This window comes from Pogona vitticeps, chromosome 3 (genome assembly GCF_051106095.1).
Source record: "Pogona vitticeps strain Pit_001003342236 chromosome 3, PviZW2.1, whole genome shotgun sequence".
NCBI classification, from domain to species: Eukaryota; Metazoa; Chordata; class Lepidosauria; order Squamata; family Agamidae; genus Pogona; species Pogona vitticeps.
The window spans coordinates 103,522,040-103,543,355 of record NC_135785.1 but is presented as its reverse complement, the minus strand read 5'-3'; the positions used below and the strand labels follow the sequence as shown (position 1 = coordinate 103,543,355).

The 21,316-nt window shown below is 40.8% G+C and overlaps 1 protein-coding gene across 2 annotated transcripts in view; it reads right to left on the bottom strand.

Moving 5' to 3' along the window:
• SHLD2 (shieldin complex subunit 2) overlaps positions 1-21,316 on the bottom strand; it is a 48,645-nt gene that overhangs the window by 21,171 nt on the left and 6,158 nt on the right. For both annotated transcript variants that reach the window (XM_072995080.2, XM_072995081.2), the window contains exons 2-3: positions 4,661-4,751; positions 1,186-3,485 (exon numbers count right to left, since the gene is read on the bottom strand). In XM_072995080.2, the coding sequence (XP_072851181.2) occupies positions 1,186-2,662 (1,477 nt within the window). In that variant the 5' untranslated portion in view covers positions 2,663-3,485; positions 4,661-4,751. The remainder of the gene's footprint in view (positions 1-1,185; positions 3,486-4,660; positions 4,752-21,316) is intronic.

The window sequence follows — 21,316 nt, the reverse complement described above, 5'->3', positions numbered from 1 at the left end:
AGCTTTTAGTGTTTCAGTCAAGAAAATATGTGATGATGTGGCAGGGTTTCAGGACTAGGAAACTACTCTGGGGCTTCACAGCACATTTGTGGAGAATGCCTCATTGCTATATGCCTCTTCTAAGACAACAGCAAATATAAAATGGGTGTCTCAAACAAGCATCTTAAAGGTAAAGGTAAGATAAGCTTAATTGGGACAAACACATTTTTGAGAATTGGTAATGCACCACAGTCCTATGCTATCTCTTGTGCCCCACTGTGATATTTGTGCATTTTCAGTAAAGAGCTGCTCTTTACCACTGTTTGCCACGATACCCAAATTGGCATATACTAGTCAGCATTTAACTTCAAAGCCAGTCTGAAGCCCACTATAGTTTCCAGTTTGGTTTGAAGGGCAAATATGGCTTAGTGTTCACCTGTTTGGAGTTCATGAGCAAATAATAGTCAATTGCAAACATAAAGTGAATTTGGGACAGAGGGAGGGAGTGGATGTGTCAGCCAATGTTCTAAGCATCAAGTCTGGATTTTGGCAGATCCTCTGCATTAAGTAAACAGAGACCAAAAGGAGAAAAATTCCCAAATTAGATGTGCTCCAATTCATTTTGTTGTCTTGAATTGAGACAGTTTTCAAAATAAACAAAGTAGGGACAGTGTTACTATAAGTAACTATGGTACTTAAATACAAAACTTCTTAAGTATTAAGATGCTTCCCCACCCCCAGTTCCATAGGCCTATGAAGCCTTAAGTAGATGGATAATTCTCCCTACACTACAAATCTGGACACAAATCTCAGTATATTTATGCCTCAATTTACAAGGTAAGATTCATCTAAAATAAAAGATCTAATTATACATTTTTCTCCAGTTCAAATAGTTCAAATTAATCACAAATAACAACCCAAAAGGGAATGTCATATATGAACTGATGCAACAAAAGATGGACACTATTTTCTAGTGACTGGATAATGCTAACCCTCATGAGTGAAAATGTTAGTGAAGGCTGCACTAGGTCACACTTTACTTTGTATACAACTGTGTCTACAGAAACACCTGTTTCATATTCACAATGCTCTCAAATATCAAAACCTGGAGTTTAGTTTATGAGAAAAATAAACATAAGAAATGGGTTTCTTTCAGGTAAAAATACTAGAGTTGGAGAAATATATTTGAAAAAGAATGTTCCTTACCTGTGAATAGTACAATGTCTCCAGGAAAGACTGTAAGTGACCAAAAGGCTGATGCTCTCCACAACACAACTTTCAGTTGAATTTCGGACTGATCTGACACAACAACTGTGGCTAATGGGACTTTTGATGCCAATTTTGTTCCTGGCTTTATCTGTATTTCTTTGATATGGCACGGATGCAGTACAGTGACCAAAACAGTGTATTTCTTGCTTTTGCAGAAACAGTCCTTAAGCAATGATGGGTATTTCAGTACTTTCTGAAAACGTGAAATTCCCTGCCCCAGTAGAACTGGATTAACTGAAGAAGAAGTCAACTTGACTTTCTTTGTTTGCTGGTGGTCTCCAGCTGCACTGTTAAATGTAGACAGAGTATCTTCAAATGCTTGGGACCTTTTAGCAGAGTGATGAACTTCAGAGTACAGCATTGCTTTCTTCAGTGGTTCAGTATAATATAATGCATAACTAGGCTTAACATCAGGTAAATGCAGAAGGCCTGCAGGTATTCCATTTTTATCGTGAAAGTCAGTTTCTTCCAGAAGTGAATTCTCTTTCACAGGACTATCAGAATCAAAGAGTTCAAGAGAGCTCTCATAGTTATTTCTACAATTTATTTCTTTAATATCAGCAGTCAGATCATTAATCTCTTTTAATGGAACATATGAATCTATAGCTACTTCATCATTCCTCTGAGGTTCAAACAATTTCATTCCTGTCCTCTTTGCAGATTTGCTTTGTATTTCATTTTGTCCTACAACACACCTTCCTGAAAGTAAAGGAACTTGGCTTGCAACCAGAATACTATGAAATTCAGTGTCTGTTGATATGGCAAGGCTTGAAGACACATTACATGTTTTTCCAGGCTTTGATTCTCCCATTATTTGTGGTTGTATCTCTAGGTATTGACTCAGGAGTTGGGGAGAATCACACTGGACATCTAATGGCTTATCAGCCTGAGAAGTGAGAAAAGTCCAGGGAGAAATATCAAGGTGACTGCATACAGTGCAGCTGGCCTCTCCTTCAGCATCTTCAGATTTTCTGCCTCGTTGTTCACTTATTTTTAATTGACTGGGAAGCTGATCACATGTAAGACAATTCATGTCGTTCTCTTTGCTTGTACTTCCAAAGGCAAGATGAATGCTGCTAGCTGACTTATCCCTTTCCTTAGTTTTATTGCTGAAGGATTCTATACTTTTAACATCAGCTGCAGAGTCTGTGAATAAAACATCTGGCAATCTACATTTTTTTGCTGTTAATGGATCTTTGGAGTGGCCAGCATCATCCAGCATCTGACATTCTGCATGATCAGGATACCTGCATTTTCTAGTATCAAAGTAAGAAGTGTCTTTGGTAAATGAAATACAAAGTTTTCTCCACATTCCAGAAGTTGTTGTTGAAAACTTCTCTTCTCTGGATTTCTCAACAACCGCTGGAAGAATGGGTGCTCCATAGAAAATATGGATTTGAGGTGCTCCAGACATGTTCTTCTTTCAGGTATTTGTATATAGAGAAAATTATAGCTTCACACAATTAATGCAATGGTTCATTTTACACAAAATACCAAAAATGTCATTTTCAATTATTCACAACATTTCAAATAATTCATTTAAGACTTAAGGTTTTATAAGTCATTCAAAGGAGCATTTCTTTGAACTGACTGAGTATTAAAAATAACTATCAAAATTCCAGGCATGTTTTACAGTTTCTAACAAAATTCGCTACAAACTATAATTTACACTTTTTGTGATAAATGTATGAAATTTCAGGTATTCTACCACTTCACAGTTAATATTATGCTCTAGTTCATATTATATAAAAACCCAAGAATACCATGGATTCTCAACAGTCATTTTTATGTTTTACTATGAATATGTGATAATTTAAACATGACTATTTTAGGGAGCAGCTCATTACCTTTGTACCCAAATAAAAAGTCACAGCAAATCAGGGAAACAATTTTCATCAGCATCAGACTTTTAAAAATAGTATTATTGTCTCTAAAATTCAGGTTGTCTGTTAATAGTTACTGAAATATCTAGTTTCATGAGAAAATATGAAGACTAGAGGACAAAGTCAGTAAAAAAAAACCCTTCCAGATGGGATTTTCATTGAAATAAAGCAATCCGGTTTTCATTTTATCCCTATCTTGAGGCTTAACACCACAGTGCAAAGTGCAGAGTACCATCTGTCATGTCAGTAGTCCAGTGAACTGGTTGCAGAGTGTACATACTGAGAGAAGTCAGAAGCCATTCATTTGAAATTAAGAGTTCAAGATCTCTGGTAGAATTTCATATACTTTATTCCCTGGAAATAATTTTAAAACAAACATAGTATATATTAAACCCACCTAGCATTTGTTTTTATCCACTCTCCCAACCAAAAACAGAAATGCAAGAAAGCAGTAATAAAAAAAAGACACCTACATTTTATCAAAAAAACATTTAATGCAGATTCTTAGCTGCCCATTAGAGGTCACCAAACAATAAGAAAAACATACAAAGAAAACCTACATAGGGATATATACCTACCTACTGTACTTGCCTACCAACCCACCCACATACATTTTAAAATTAATCCAGTGATAAGGATAACCAAATCATGGTTAATAACTTTGTCTATCAATCTTCTTGGAAAAGAGTTAAGCATACTAACTGAATGGGAATCCTTCTGAAAATCATATTCTTTCATTTTTGTGATTTAAGAAAAATCAATGCAGTATATATCACAAGAAAGCTTCACTTTCCCCCTGAAATCCCTAGCTATATCTGAATCACTCACATGTACCCCGGAACTGTTTCCATTTTTTAAAAAAAAAAACTAGATTTATTGATGATCTAAATTTAAAAAATCATTTTAAAATTTATTTACCCGTATTTTTCGCTCCATAAGACGCATCTTTCCATAAGACGCACCAATTTTTTAGGAGAAAACAGGAAAATATAATCTGTTTTCTTTGCTCCATAAGACGCACAGACTTTCCACCCCCGTTTTGTGGGGAAAAAGTGCGTCTTATGGTGCGAAAAATACCGTATTTTATTTATTTGATTTTTACCCTGCCCCTCTAGACAACATCTAATTGTGAGTTAAATCAATCTGATTTTTAAAAAACTGTTATTTATCCACATCATGTATGCAAACATGCATATATACACATATGCATACATGCTAGCCTATTTTCTGTTAATGTTACCTATTAAATATTGAAGTAGGTTCATTCAAAATTGGTTCAGAAATAGAAAATCAAGCAAAGAGAAATACCTGTGATAAAATGAGCAGAATCTCAGATTCTGAATCCTAAGAAGAGACATCACAGGTGCAAACAAGCATTCTAAATTGCTGCCAAGAAATGTTCATCTAGTGCTCAATCTTGGTATATCCACAGCAAGTTTATGCTGTTTTCCTGTATGAACTAACTGGGATGTGTTCATGTCAATCTTGCAGGAATTAAATTCAATGAAACATAAAAAGAAAGCACTTACTTTCAAATTAATTTCCTATATTCAAAGAAGTAAGTTTCAAGAAGCTATGACTCCTGCTTAAATTCCTGGATTTCTTCCTACTAAACTGCATCTAAAGAAAAAACAATATACATTTCATTTATAGAACAGTGTAAGACAACTTTATCATTTACAGCTATACAAAAATTCATCTGGAGTAGGTGATTATCTCACCACCCAAATCGTAAATTCAAGATTGCATTGTAACTGTCAAGACTGGGGATGGCTACAACAAGGTTTTGATTGTAAATCTGTATCACCAAGGAAATGGCTCTGGGCAGACCTTGATCATGCATTCTAACTCCATCTTTCAGGCACCACCACAAGAAGATGAGAAACCTGTTTCTATTCTCATCTAACTGTGGTTCCAAATCAAGAACTGTGGATTTAACTATGGTTTGTCAAAAACAGGCCAGGATTGTAAGGTACAATTTGAAGTTTGCTTGCTGGACAAATTAATATGTCCCACATTTAACTTAATGACAGTTCATGGTTAATTTAAAACAGAAAGCAAAAGCGCCTGATCTTGTGACTGAAGGTTGTTTGGGAGAGTATGCAAAACCAAAGCTTATACCAATGGCAAAACTAAATGTATGGTTTATCACATGTAAGACCTTTGAGGCATTCACCAACCAAGTGATCAGCCTCAGTCACCACATTATTATAACCAAGAAGTGCAAGATTCAATCAATCATGTACTGACCTTGCTCCTCATCAATTGAAATTAATCCAAAGAACTGCAACTAACAGCCTAAAATCTGACTTTTGGTATAGACTCCAACATACATAGAACATTTCAGTCCAAAGGAAGAAGGCAGTTATTTTTACAAAATGCTTTTTAGACAGGTGCAGATTTCTTTGCCCTGCTTTCTTCCATTAAAATCGTATGCCTATAAGAATCTGTGATAATATATTTAGAGCTAAGAAACAACAGGATATTATAGTTAGGGTTATAGGTCTTTAATAAACACCTGCTATTGCACAGTTCTCTCATGACTTAGGGAAACCTGCTTTGCAATTACTTTTTGATCCTATGGTACAGTTTTTTAAAAGACTGAATGGTACTAAAGATAACATCTGCAACTGAGATTTACTGCTTGGAACTCAAAAGGCACATTTCCATTACTTTTGTTAATTATTATACTATTTCTCAATATACTTTACCTTAAGTGGCCAATAGAACATTAGCTTTTTATCTCCAGAGTGGTCAGAGTCTTACAGATGAGTCAATGATTTATTAAAATGCAACTAACTGCATCAGCATGTTTTGAGCTCTGCTATGACTTGCAACTGATTGTTGTAATGACTCTTACCACACTATTAGGACATACGAAAGGCTTGCACAAACAACCCTATAAGCTAAAGTCTTTCTACACACAGCACTTGAACATTTATTACTCTTCATCTTTCTAGTCATGTTCTCACAACCACCATTTAGCAGGGATATATATGCATAGCAAAAATGTTTTGCTTTTCTTTGGTTTCTTTGAGAGGGGCTCTTTCATTTTTGTGTTTATTTTACATACTAGTCCCTTTATTATAACAAAAGGGACTGTCATCTTTCAAGTCATTTCATTTTGTTTTTTCTCATTCACGTTTTCTGCTGAAAAAAAAAGCCCTAATGAACCGTAAAAGCTGCCCCTCCCAAAAAAAGAGAATGCAACAGAGACTCTACCAGGCAACATCTGGCATGACTGTCTCCCCCCCCCCCACACACATGCTGCTTAGAGGGAACTTTGATTACCATTAAGGAAAACAGTGACACCCCTTCCCAAAAGCTTCAATTCCTGATATCTGCTGATAAAATATCAAGTTTCAGGAGGGAAAATGCTCCTGTCTGATACCCTGAACTGCTCTTACTCACAACAGACCATGTTAAACTAAAAGAACTAATGTTTTAAATTGATGGTTACCGGTACAGTACTTTTTTTCTCCTATAACTTCTCTATGAATGAAAAATGTTAATGGGAAGGAATCATGCTTCTCTAGTCAACCTATTTGATCAGTAAGGAGGACAGTCCGTTTCGCTGTTTTCTTTTAGTATTCCTTTTACAGTAGGACATCCCCCATATGCAAACGACTTGTATCTGTGGATTTACTTTCCTGTAGTTTACCACAGCCCTATATACAATACACAATGGTGCCACCATGTGGACTTTGTCCCTTCCCCTTGTATGTTATATAAATACATATGGTTCCTATAGCCAGAGTTTCAGGTACCCAAAGCAGATTGTGGAACCAAGCTCTTGCAAATATGGGGATCTTACTAAAGTGGAACCTCAACTTGCGAACGTCCCTACCTACGAACATTTTGACTTACGAACGACTCCATTCACAAAAATTTGCATCGACTTGTGAACGGAGCCTCGACCTATGAACGAAAAAAAAGGCAGGGGTAAAGGGTGGGAAATTCAAATTTCCTCTGCCTTTTTTCATTCCATTCAAACCGTTGGTGGCAAAGAGGCTGCTCTTTCATCCCAAGGGGAAAAGGGACCCCCAGGAGGTCTCTGATAGCGGCAGGGACCCTGGGAGGCGTCCTGGGGAGACCTCCTGGGGGGTCCCCCGCCACTGTGATCGGCACCTTCGGAGGTCTCTGGGGGTCTGATCGCGGTGGAGGGGGACTCCCAGGAGGTCTCCGATGGCGGCGAGGAAGCCCTAGGAGGTCTCCCAGGACTTCCCCACCGCCATCGGAGACCTCCCGGGGGTCCGATCGCAGCAGCGGGGGAGCAATTTAAAATTTCCCACCCTTTTCTGCCGCCACGATCAGACCCCCAGGAGATCCCCCAGGGCTTCCTCGCCGCCATCAGAGACCTCCTGGGGGTCCCCCGCCACCAGATCAGCGCCTTCAGGCTTTATCGAAGGGTAGACCGTGCCTACCAGGGGAAACCCTCCCTGGTCTACCAGGAAAAGGGCGGGAAATTTAAAATTGTTCCCCCGCCACTGTGATCGGACCCCCAGGAGGTCTTTGATGGCAGCAGGGAAGTCACCATCAGCAGAGACTTCCTGGGGGTCCCCCGCCGCCGCGATTGGACCCCCAGGAGGCCTCTGGAGACCTCTGAAGGCACCGATCGCGGTGGCGGGGGACCCCCAGGAGGTCTCTGATGGTGGCAGGGAAGCTGCCCGAGTGTCCCCTGCCACCACGATCAGAGGCAGCGGTCACCCAGCACCAGGAGGCTTGAGCTGACCAGGTTTTTTCGGCCATTTCCCTCGCAGCTCACCTCCCGCTCGCTCCTCACTGCCCTCCGCCATTTGAATTGGCCGCCATGGGCCCACGGAGGGTGGCGCACAGCAAGTGGTAGGTGAGCCGGGAGGCAAGCGGTCGAAACCTGGCCAGCTCAAGTCTCCTGGCACTGGGCGACAGCTGCCTCTGCTGCGGCCGGGGGGCAAGTTTCCGAAGCACCCTAGCCAGGCTCAAGCCTCACAGAGGCGGTCATCACAGCAGCGGCGATTGCAGCGGTGGGAGACCCCCAGGAGGTTTCGGATGGATACGTGCTCTTTTTTCCTTTAAAAAAATTGATCTTGGTTGGTTTTGGAGGGTAGGTTTGGGCTGGTGGGTATGGTTCTGTTTGTTTGTTTGTTTTTTTTTTTTTTTTTGGCAGTCCCAGCATGGCACCTGCTCCAATATTTATTTTTGGATTTATTTGTTTTTTGATTTTTTGCTGTCCCAGCATGGGACTTGCAGTGTTTTTGTGTGTTTTTTTTCTTCCCCTGGAATGCATTAATCAGTTTTCAATGAATTCCTATGGGAAATGGTGCCTCGACCTACAAACTTTTTGACTTGCGAACACCATTCCAATACGGATTAAGTTCGTAAGTCGAGATACCACTGTATATAGTACTTTTAATCTAAAAGGTCTATAGTTTTTATGACCAATTTTCCACTTTATACTTTTTTAAAAATTGCTACCAATTTGCATATCAAATTCATGCATTTATTTATCCTATTGCAATTCATACAGTAGCACAGTCTGGACATCTTGGCACTTTCAAATCTGGGGAATACACATACTGTACTTGAATCTCCACTGAAGTAGTCTGAAGTCACATCTAGGCTTCATGAATGATTTGACCTTTTTACTTTTTAAAAAATCACAACTTGAAAATCCTTTGTCCAAAATTGGTCCAGAGGAAAAGAAGGCTCTCTGCTTTATCTGTACTAAATTTGGTGGTGATCTGAAATCCAGTTTCAAAGTTATAAGGTTTTATTTTGGTTGCCATATTTTTACAATCGTCTTCTAGAATGCTGATTTGTTCTGCCAGTGCAATAACATAACGGCACTATCATACAGTGATAATTAAGGAGCAAAAGGCTGGACTGGAGGAATCCCAAACTGGAATTAAGATTGCCAGAAGAAATATCAACAACCTCCGGTATGCAGATGATACCACTCTGATGGCAGAAAGTGAGGAAAAATTAAAGAACCTCTTGGTGATGGTGAAAGAGGAGAGTACAAAAAAAATGGTCTGAAGCTCAACATCAAAAAAACTAAGATCATGGCCACCGGTCCCATCACCTCCTGGCAAATAGAAGGGGAAGATATGGAGGCAGTGACAGACTTTACTTTCCTGGGCTCAATGATCACCGCAGATGGTTACAGCAGCCACGAAAGTAAAAGACGTCTGCTTCTTGGGAGGAAAGCGATGACAAACCTTGACAACATCTTAAAGAGCAGAGAATCACCTTGCCGACAAAGGTCCGCATAGTCAAAGCTATGGGTTTTCCAGTAGCGATGTATGGAAGTGAGAGCTGGACCATAAAGAAGGCTCACAGCCGAAGAATTGATGCTTTTGAATTGTGGTGCTGGAGTAGACTCATGAGAGTCCCCTGGACTGCAAGGAGAACAAACCTACCCATTCTGAAGGAAATCAAGCCTGAGTGCTCAATGGAAGGACAGATCCTGAAGCTGAGGCTCCAATACTTTGGCCATCTGATGAGAAGAGAAGACTCCCTGAAAAAGACCCTGATGTTGGGAAAGTATGAAGGCAAGAGGAGAAGGGGACGACAGGGGACAAGGTGGTTGGATTTCCCTTCTAGTTCTATAAATAATAGCTTTAAAACATAACAGTTTATAGCATCTAAATTCTTTTCTCATGATCCAGAGGAATGACACTTGATTTAGTAGAAATCCCCCAATTAGAAGTGTATTTTCCCCTTTAGATTCTTCTAGAGCTATATTCCCCCTTCATGGATTGCGGCCTTGTCGTGGCGAAGGGGCTTGAGTAATTCAGAGAAACTATATTCAGAATTCACAGAAAACTGATGAGGAAAAAGTAGCCTTGCAATTCTTAGAAGTCTATGATGTGGAACACTCCATCTAAAATGTAAACAAACATATTTTGTATAATCAGAAATGTTTACAGTGATACAGTGTCAACTGGTCCTGTTAAAGTGTAACTAATTTGAAAACTGATAGCACAACTAACTAAAAATCAAATTATCATTGAGTTCTTCACTCACAAGATAGGTTTTTGGTAAAGTTGTGTACAAATTAATTTTTAAAAAAAGAATAACATCAGTGGATGGGTCTCACAGCATTAAGCACAATGAGATAGTTCATTTCACGTACCATATTTTGGAAATTTATTAAAAATTGTTCAAATTTCTAGTTCTCAATATTCTACCATGGGTGGGTGCCATTTTCTAGCAGTACCTGCTCTTCAAGTTAGATACACCATCCACCTTATTAATTGTGTCTCTTTCCCTGTAAGATGCAGGCTGGCTCTCTTGTTGGACCTTTAGAAGTATCAGCAAACACTGAAGTAAATGCTTCATGGTTGTGCTTTTAGAACAAATTTAGACCAGATTCTATGGACTGGTGGCAAAGATCTTCAGAGTGGGGGATTTTGTCAAGAGGCTGCAAGATTGTCTTCATTTCATTTTACTCAAAGACTATGACCAATCAACAACATCTTTATGCACAAAGGCTACCACAAATAGTTTTCACAAACAGAAAACCACCATCAAATCTAATACAGTAATGGAAACTAATACTTTGATATACACAGTTGAGATCCATCTGACTGATGTCTTATAGTGTTGTGTAGTTATGCCAGCAGAAGAGAAATGGTGTTATTTGCAACAGCAAGTCCCTGCTTAAGTTCCTAGTTGTGTACCAGGCCACATGACTGGTGTGCAATGAGGAAAGGGCTTGTTAATAGTGAGATACTGTATACAATTTCCCATCTACTGGTATAACTACACAACAGGACTTGGCCCAATTTGTTTTTAAAATCTTTTACTTCTTTAGGCAAAAAATCAATTACATATTATTGTTGTGAGGAAGAAGCATATGGAATCAAGCTGTCTTTATTTTGCTAACCTGCTACTGGAGGAATCTGCTGCTTTTTCTTGAAAACTCAGGTGGATTTGTTCTTTCATACACGCATACTTGATTTAAGCAGTATGAATGATATATTCTCCAACACATAAAGCATGCTCCTTCATTGAGATGTGTGAATTATCCATATTCCTCACACACACACTTACTTGAAAGGTTATATATGAGAAACATTCTCCAAAACATACAGCATGCTCCTTAAAACAAATGTTTTAGCTACATACAGAGTCTGAACATCCAATACTGAAGTAACTGAAATACAGTGGTGCCCCGCATAGCGAGGTTAATCCGTTCCGGATTAACCCTCGCTATGTGAAATCGTCGCTAAACGGAACATAAAAGCCCATTGAAACGCATTAAACATCGTTTAATGCGTTCCAATGGGCCCTAAACTTACCATTCAGCGAAGTTTCCTCCATAGCGGCAGCCATTTTCGCGCCCTCGGTAAGCGAGGGGAGGGCGCGAAAACGCTGCGCGGGTGGCCATTTTGGAACCGCCGAACAGCTGATCGCCCGACTCAGTGGGAGGCTTGGGGGGCGGCGGCAAGAGGAGAAGAGGGAACGTGGGGGGGAGGATGCGCGAGCGCGCGGCTTCCCTGCCTTCGCCTGCCTGCCTTGCCGCCTTCCTTCCTTCCCGGGGGGGTCAGGAAAAGGATGAGGAGGAAGAGGGAAAGTGGGGGGGAGGACGCGCGAGCGAGTGACCGGCAGGCTTCCCTGCCTTCGTCTGCCTGCCTTGCCGCCTTCCTTCCTTCCCGGGGGGGGTCAGGAAAAGGATGAGGAGGAAGAGGGAAAGTGGCGGTGGAGGTGAGGGGTGGGTCAGGCAGAGCCAGGAGGAAGGCAAGGCTCGGATGTTCCCAGCCGCCCTCCTCCCAACCCCTCACCCCCTTCTCCGCCGCCACCGCTGGGCTTTGGAAGCAGCATCTGAAACCCAGCGGCAGAGATGAGGGTGAGGGGTGGGTCGGGCAGAGCCGGGGGGGAAGGCTCCGCCGCCGCTCGGAAGCGCTCACCGGCATTTTCATGGCCTGTGCTTCCGAGAGGCCTCGGGGGAAAGCTTCTCCACCGCCGCTTGGACGCGCTGGCCGGGCGCGGGGCGGCTCCAAGCGGCGGCGGCAGGGGCAGGGTAGGGGGGTCCGGATGGCTTCCAGTGCTTTGCCTGGAAGCCACCTGGACACCCCCTACCCTGCCCCCATTGCCGCTGAGAGCCTTCCGAGCTCTCAAAGGGCTTTCTCCAATGTCGGGGGGGGGAGCCCTTTGAGAGCTCAGAAGGCAAATGTGGGCGATGGCTTCGGGGTCCTTCCAAAGCCACCACCGACCGACTGCCGACATTTTCTCCCAGCTGAGCGGCGGGCCTTTGAAGCTCCCGCCGCTCAGCTGGGGGAAAATGCCAAAGGCCCCATTTTCGGTCAGCTGGTCGGCGGTTCCAAAATGGCCGCCCCGCTGTGTTGCCTTGCTTTAAAGGCACCGAAAATGGTCGCCCCTATGGAGGAACATCGCTGAACGGTGAGTTTATCCCCCATAGGAACGCATTAAACAAAGTTTAATGCATTCCTATGGGTTTTTCCGTTCCGTTAACGATGTTTCCACATAGTGACAATTAATCCGGAACGGATTAACGTCGCTATGCGGGGCACCACTGTATATAGACTTGGGATAAAATTCCACTAAAGCCAGAATGTTGCCAGATTTTGCAATATTTTAACCAACATTTACTTGTTTAACCTCTTCAGCTGAATTCCAACTGTGGGTAGAAGACCTTATTATTGTTGATCTGCATTACTTCAATTCTTGCAGAATCATGTATGCCACATGGAAAAATACATATTCATGCAACTAAACAAGGGTTACTGAAGGACAAGGGTCCAATGACGGACCAGATTCATAGTACCAGGCAATTGTGCCCAGAAATACACTGGTAGTCAGTGAAGCTGTCATAACAAGTTACTTCTGGTTCTCCTATAACTACATGTAGAGCACAGTTTGGCTACAACATTTTGGAACTGTTCAAGTTTCCCAATACGTTCCACAGGCAATTGCAGGCATGAGCCACCATGGTCCAATAAGATAATTCCAGGAACAAGCACAACTCATTTTAACTGTCCACATTCATTCCCAGCTGAAACCTGGGTATTCAGGCTCAGGGATGAATCCCAGAGGATAACCAAGATGTAAACCTCAGTTTTCGGGGGAAATGTAATCCTATCAACCTCAGATCTGCTTTTTGACTGAAAATAAACAGCTTTGTTTTGTCTTTAAAAACTTCATGTTTGTTCATCCTATTTAGATAGAAAGACAAGACAGAGTTGGGTGTCATCAGCATACTGGTGGTTCTGAATCCCAAATCTTCAGATAATCTCTTCAAGCAGTTACACATATACTGTATGTTAAACAACAGAGGGGCAGGTCAAAACACTGTGATCATAGAAGCCAATCAGACAGGAGTCCTCCAGAAGCTCCTTCTGAGAACGACTCTCCAAGAAGAACAAAACCTATAATAAAACATTGTCTCCAAGTCCTGTTCAAAGAGGTAGCTCAGAAGGATATGATGGTTGAAGGCATTAAACATGATCACACAGTTCACCTTAATTTAAGTAGAAAAATGTTCAGAAATGCTTACTATATTATTTTCTATACTTTCATAGTGTACTATATTATTATACTATATTACTTCTATACTTTTACTTCACATAACGGACTGAAGGCAAATTATAATTTCCTATAAAAATTGAGGGCAAAATGAAACACAAAACATCATAAAATGAATGAAAGTATACACACACCATTTTTATATTGTTATATAAAATATATTGTTATATTGTTAAAGCACTGTTATTGCAGCAGACAATTACTAATGAGATTTTTTTTTGATACTTTGAGCTGATGGAGTAAACTTAACCAGGAAAACAAAAATCTTGCTCATCTCTCAGGAAGAATCTGGCTCAATAAACTTTTATGGCAATGCAATGGAGGAGTCAGTACATAAAATCACACTGTTAGAGACCATTTCAAAACATTCACCAAGTGTCATCTCTTCTTACCTTTAGAGAGGCTGCAAAGTGAATGTTTTTAGGACATCACCTGAAAACCTTTGAGCATATGCCATAGTGTCTACCATACTGCTTTAAGTGTAGGTGAGCAGGATATTAGATTGGGGTTAGTTTTAACTTAATTGCCTTTATTCAGCTCTTTTTTTTTCTTTTACTATCGTGTTTTGTTAATTGTTTACTATTAATACAGTATGTTGCACTGTTGTTTTGTTGTTGGTTGTAAAGTAACATCCTGATTATTTTTACATTGCCGACCACCATTAGAACTAGAGATGGCCCTGAATTAATGGGTCCATCTCCTACCCCCAGGCTGGCTGGGCCACTTACCTTTCATCATGCACCACCGGGGTCTTTCGACTCCAGTGGTGCTCCAATCTGGGTAGGAGCCCAGGCTGCCCATCCTTGCCTCCTTTGGCAGCCAACCACTCCAATGAGGAGGTGAGATGGGGATTCTTCCTGCATAGCCAGTGAGTGGTCGGCTGCCAGAGGAGACGGGGACTGCCAGAGGATTCAGGCCCATCTCCAATCACTGTTTATAAAAAAATAACTTTTTGTTTAAAATGCTAACCATATTCTGGTAATAGGCAAGCACGTAGTTATGCCTCTCGTGATATATATATGCTGTTCTGTCCCTTCAGCGCTGCTTGGAGGCTGTTCTGCAATGGATAAGGGAAAACGGGTTGAGGCTGAACCCGGACAAGACAGAGGTACTGAGGGTGGGTGGCTCCACATCAGCAGCTTGGGAAACTCCTTTTCATTTGGGGGTGGGGGTGGCTCTCACTGTGGAGAGTGAGGTTCATAGCTTGGGGATACATCTAGACCCAGCGCTCACCATGGAAACCCAGGTGGTGTCAGTGGTCCGATCCGCCTATTTCCACCTGTGGCGGATTGCCCAGCTGCGTCCCTTGATGCTGGGACGCTCACCACTTTAGTGCATGCGCTTGTAATCTCGAGATTAGATCACTGTAAAGCGCTCTACGTGGGGCTACCTCTGAGACTGGTGCGGAAGCTCCAAATGGTGCAGAATGTGGTGGCCAGACTTATTAGTGGGGTGAGAAAACACCAACATATCTCTCCCACTCTGGCCGCACTGCACTGGCTGCCCGTGTGCTTCTGCATCGATTTCAAAGTTTTAATGTTTACATACAAAGCCCTAAATGGTTTAGGACCTTGATATCTGACCGAATGCCTTCTCCCACCAAAATCTACCCATATCACTCGATCTAGTCAGGAGGTGCGACTGAGGAGCCTAACGCCGAAAGAGGCCCAGAAGGAAAAAACAAGAAACCAGCAGTTGCTCCTTGGTTATGGAATAATCTACCTTCAGAGATCCATACAGCCCCTTCGCTGGGTATTTTTAAAAGCCAATTAAAAACCTGGCTATTCAGGCAGGCCTTTCCTCCAGGCACTATTTGATCTATTTTCTTTGTCTTTTTTCATCTTGAATGATTTTTTATAATTGGTTACTGATGTTATTTTAATTGTCTATTTTGCTTGATGTAGTTGAATGACTAGATGGGTGGGATATAAATAAAACAAACAAACAAACAAACAATATATACGTACAAAAGGCACAACTACTTTATTTTATTTTATTTTATACCTCGCCTATCTGGTCTTGTGACCACTTTAGTCAGCTTTCTTGCCTATTACCAGAATGCTGTTAGCAGTTAAAACAAAAATTTCTTGTTGTATAAACACTGCTAAGCACAGTCTATTTTAAATAGGAAGGAAATCAGCTTGTTCCTATTGACTGTGGGCTCCCATTTGATTTCTATGTCAAATGCCACTTATCTATAAGATACTCTGGGTCAGCAAGAACAGTGTTGAACTTTAGTTCAGTTGAATTCCTAGAGAAGTAGGGAAAAAAAGCTTACATTTTTCTCTCTCTCTCTCAAATGAAAAAAATGCATTTTATAACTTTCTTCCTAGACATGTTGGTCATTTTCTTTTGACAGATAACTAGTCACTGAAAAAGCAAGTTTTGAATCCCAGTTTTGGAGAAAAGATGGAATTTAATACAATAATTAAATAAACTATTCCATGTCCTGTGTAATCAAAACTGGGATAGGCAAGCTGTGTTAAAAATAAACAATGCTATTTTCAAAACATAATAATTCTGTTAATTAGCCCTGGCACAGCTTTATTCGTAACGATTCCGCATCGACTTCAAAGTGCTGTTGCTTGCGTACAAAGCCCTAAACGGTTTAGGGCCTCGATATCTGGCGGAACGCCTACTCCCACCAAGTTCTACCTGTGTCACTCGAGCGAGCCAGGAGGTGAGGCTGAGGAGCCTAACGCCGAGGGAGGCCCGGAAGGAGAAGACAAGAAATCGGGCCTTCTCGGCGGTGGCTCCTCGCCTCTGGAACAATCTCCCTCCTGAGATTCGCGGGTCTCCCTCGCTGGGTATCTTTAAGAAACAATTGAAGACATGGATGTTTGGGCAGGCCTTTCCATCATATTCCTCTTGACCTCCTTCTTCCCTCTTTACTGTTTCTGTTTTGCACTCTATGTAATGTATTGTAGTGTTTTTACTAATTAGAATTGCTTATTTATATTGTTATTGTATTTTATTGTTGTTAGCCGCCTAGAGTGGTCCTCACCGACCAGATAGGCGGGGTATAAATTAAATAAATAAATAAATAAACTCTAATTTAACCTAAAATCTCGCTTACCTTCATACACATTTCAACTAAAACCAGAAGATGACAAAAAGAAAGGGGGGGGGGAAGCTGACATTTTCAGCTTAGTTTAACTAGAATTCATGAAGGCAGCTATTTTTAAAAAGGCAGAAGGTATATTGCTGGCAGGCTTCTTTTAAACAACTGGTGCTAGAACAGATATTCCTCAAGGATTACAAGCATACAATACATAAACTTTGTAGTAAAAATCCATATAACATTCTCCACATACCCTACAATTGTATGAGAATACAGTTTAGTACATTTTAGTAAACGGTTTTTGTAAACATACAAAGATAGGATGATTTTAAGAACTGACAAAATTTAGAAATGCCAATTCACATTGCCATTAAATTATATTTACACCTAAATCCCCTATGTTATTTTCTCACACTGCACAAAAAACACCATCAGTACTATAGGAAAATAATGTAGCTGACCAGTAATATTCTGAAGGCTGTTTATTTTCTCCCTTTACTAATTTCTTCTCTTAATTGCAGTTCTCTCAAATTAAATAAACTGTGTAAGGATTCAAAGTGGATGAATCTGAATGTACACCCTCTCCACTACAATATCTGATTAATATATTGACAAAATTCCAGATTGGGGGCATGGCCATCAATGGTCAGGCATGAGGAGAAGCAGGATGAAGATAACAGTATTTCTCCCCTCTGCCCTGGTGCTTAAGGGAGGGAAGCTTCATTCTTTCTACACAGGGGCTGCTCAAGAGATAAACATGCACTGGAGTCTCATTAATGGTCATCCTTGACCTCCCATGCAAGAGGCACTGGTGCTAGATAATTTGGGAAGAACTGTTCCACTCTTATAATCTTCCCAATTGTCCAAGACTTCTTATTAGAGGTCTAAAGATAGTGTTTGGCTATCCTCTGCATTCATAGTTTCCACAATCTGGATAGGAAATCCAGGAAGGGAGGATTGAGATTAAGAAAATGGTTGAGATTAACAGAGAAAAGAAAAACTGTCATTAGGCTCAACTGCCCCTGATATGCTAGAGCTCAGAGCCCTTTGTTCTTAGTGAGGCAGAACTAAAAACATTGGGAGGAGATATCCTCCACCCAAGAGTTTGAGGTTAATAGACAGCATTTACCACCCGATAGATTAGCTAAAATGTACTCTAATAGGTCAAGTAAATGCGGGAAATGTCATAAAAAACTAGAACTTATTGTCACCTTCGGTGGACATCTGATGAAGCAAAAAAAATTTTGGGGAAAAAAATTCATATATGGCTTGTTAAAATAATCAAAAAAACATGTACAGTGGTGCCCCGCATAGCGACGATAATCCGTTCCGTAAAAATTTGTCGCTATGTGGAAATAAAAAACCCATAGGAATGCATTAAAACCCGTTCAATGCGTTCCTATGGGCAAAAACCTCACCTTTAAGCGAAAATCCTCCATACGGCCGCCATTTTCGCTGCCCGGTAAGCGAGGAAATGGTGCGAAAACACAGCGGGCGGCCATTTTGTTTACCTGGTGGCCATTTTGGAACCGCCAATCAGCTGTTTTTAAAACATTGTTATGTGAAAATCGGTAAGCGAAACGCTTACCGATCATCGCGAAACGCTTACCGATCATCGCGAAGTGATGTTTTACCATTTAAAACATTGCAATGCGATCACTTTTGCGATCACAAAATCCACATCGCTATGAGGATTTGTCATTAAACGGGGCACTCATTAAGCGAGGCACCACTGTAGATTTTAAGCCAGAACTTTTAGGTATAATACTAGAAAGTGTTGATAAACAAAATGTATATTTAATACTGCATATTTTAACAGCCGCAAGGATTATATTCGAGCAATATTGAAAAATGAAGAAACACCTACAAATCAAGAAATAATTAAAAAGATATTAGACTGCGCCAAAATGGATAGACTGACACTGAAAAGCAAAGAAAAGGAAGATGCAGAATATTATCTAACATGGAACTTGTTTTATCAATGGTTAGAAGCATGTTGTGTAGATTAAGATCTTAATATGTATTGTAGTTGTATTAACAAATGATTATAAGCTGAACCCTGGTGACACAATGTTAAATAAGCATGGATGGATTTTATAAATAATAATAATTAAAAGAATTTTTTTTAAAGACAAAAAAGAGGACAGAAGAGAACGTATTGAATGTTTCATTTGAACTGTTCCGGATTATACCCACAATCAGTACACTTTTTTTACAATAGCTGCCAATAAACGTCTCTTAGTGAACTGACCAAGAAACAGTCGTTAAAAAATTAAAAATAAATTCAATGGAGGCTTTTTTTCAAAATACAAAAAACATTATTTAAACAGCCAATTTTACAATTACCGTATTTTTCGCTCCATAAGACGCACTTGACTATAAGACACACATACTTTTTAGAAGAGGAAAACAGGAAAAAATATTCCTCTGTATCAGGGGTGGGCAATTAACTAAATAAACAGTGCAAGTCCCACACTGGGACTGCAAAAAAAAAAAAAAAAAAACTCACCAAAAAACAAAGCAACATAGAAACATACCCCCCCAGCCTAAACCTACTCTTCAAAACCCACCCAGAACATTTTTTAAAAAGTAAAAAGCAGCACCTTACCGGTTCGAAGCCTCCTGGGGGTCCCTACCACCACCACCTTCCCAAGCCTCCAGAGGCCTCAGAAGGCACCGCGGGGGTCCCCCCCCTGCCACCATAATCTTAATTTTAATTGTCGCAGCTAAGGTCTTCTGGCCGGAGCCACACATGTAGAAATGGAGACTGTCCACCCTCTGCAAAGATGGCTGCTGCAGCTTCATTTAGGGTAGGGAAGCTGCAGCTGCCATCTTTGCAAAGGGCAGCCTGGATTCCCTTAGCCTGCCTTAAGGGAAGCCAAGCTGCCCTTTGCAAAGATGGCAGCTGCAGCTTCCTAACCCTAAATGAAGCCACAGTCACCATCTTTGCAAAGGGCAGGCAACCTCCATTTCTACATGCGTGGCTCCAAGGCCAAAAGACCTCAGCAGCGGCGAAGCAAGAGGTCACCTCCAGAAGCAATGGCTCCACATAGGCATGGCTGATTTACAGCATGAGGTTGTGTCTTAGATTGTGACTCCGAGACTGCTTTCCACCTTCCACCTCTCCCCCTCCCATCCAAAATTATAGCATAAAATATTACAAAAGCTGGACATTTTAAAGGTTTTTAGCTTTGCCTGCCGGATGGAGAACATTAGGCTAAAAAGGAGGACATGTCCTCCTTTTGCAACCCTAGCCGAGGGCCACCTATGGTCCTATATTCACAGGTTATTCACCCATATCCTAGATACACACCTTATCTTCAAGGAAGTATTCAGTATATTATACTCAAATGTGCAAGCCTTACTATACTGATTTCAGAAGCTGTAATGGCAAGGAAACATGGTTATACAGTCAAGTGAAAAAGGAAGAAAACCTTCTTTGATGTCTATGGTTTTACGTATCATGACATAATAAAAATAATTTGGCCCTTAGGTCTGAAAATTAGGTAAATGCAACCTCAGATGAACAAAAATGCATGACATATTACACCATGCCATGATTTACTTTACCAGAACTCAACCCGACTGAAATTCTGTGGTGGGACCTAATGAGAGCTGTGCATAAACAAATATCTGCCAACCTCAATGAACTGAAGCAATGTTGTAAAGAATGGGCCAAAATTCCTCCACAACGATGCAAAATACTGATAAAGTCATACAGAAAATGATTACTTTAAGTTATTGCTGCTAAAGGTGATTCTACAAGCTATTGAAAAACTAAGTGCACTTAGTTTTTCACACATGGCTTCTCCATTTTGGTTTTATTTTTGCTAAATAAATCATGACACTATGTAATATGTCATATGTTATTGTTCATTTGACATTGGATTTACCTAATTTTCAGACCTGCTAAGGATTAGGTGATTTTTATTATGTACTGATACGTAAAACCACAGAAATCAAAGAGGGGTGAACTTTCTTTTTCACATGACTGTTTATGTGGTGGGGCAAGCAGCTCTAAGGATTTTGTCCACATCCTCAAGTCCCACAGCAGGAAAAGTGCCCAATAAAAAGAGAAAAACAGAAGCTCTAGCTTCCTTCCAAATTACTACAGACAAATTGGAGTCAAAGTACAAATAGATTTCAGCAATTTTTATTTGCAAAATGCTTTGCAAATAACTCCTAGTAGTCTTTGAGCAATCTTCCATGTTTGTCTGAAAGACCCTTCATTGCCAGGCAGCCCTGTGAGCATAAAGCATATTCTTAGGCGTGATTCTACCAAAGCTCAGGGCATCCCCATGTTACTCGAACTGACTATCACACTGGAACCACTGCTGGCCATACAAGCTGAAAAATCCCTGAAACCCCTCAGAAATTCAGCTGCATCCTTAAGCCTCTGATGCCAAACAATTTTAATATAGCTCTCCATATGATATTTAGCTACACTTTCTCTCACCTTAAAGCAGCATAGCCAAAGATGAGTAATTCTGGGAGCTGCAGTCTACCAACACCTGTCGGGCCTCACTTTGCCTGAAACTCATTTAGAGGATATCAGACATCTAAACATTACCAATCAGCAATCTTTTCATAACAGAAG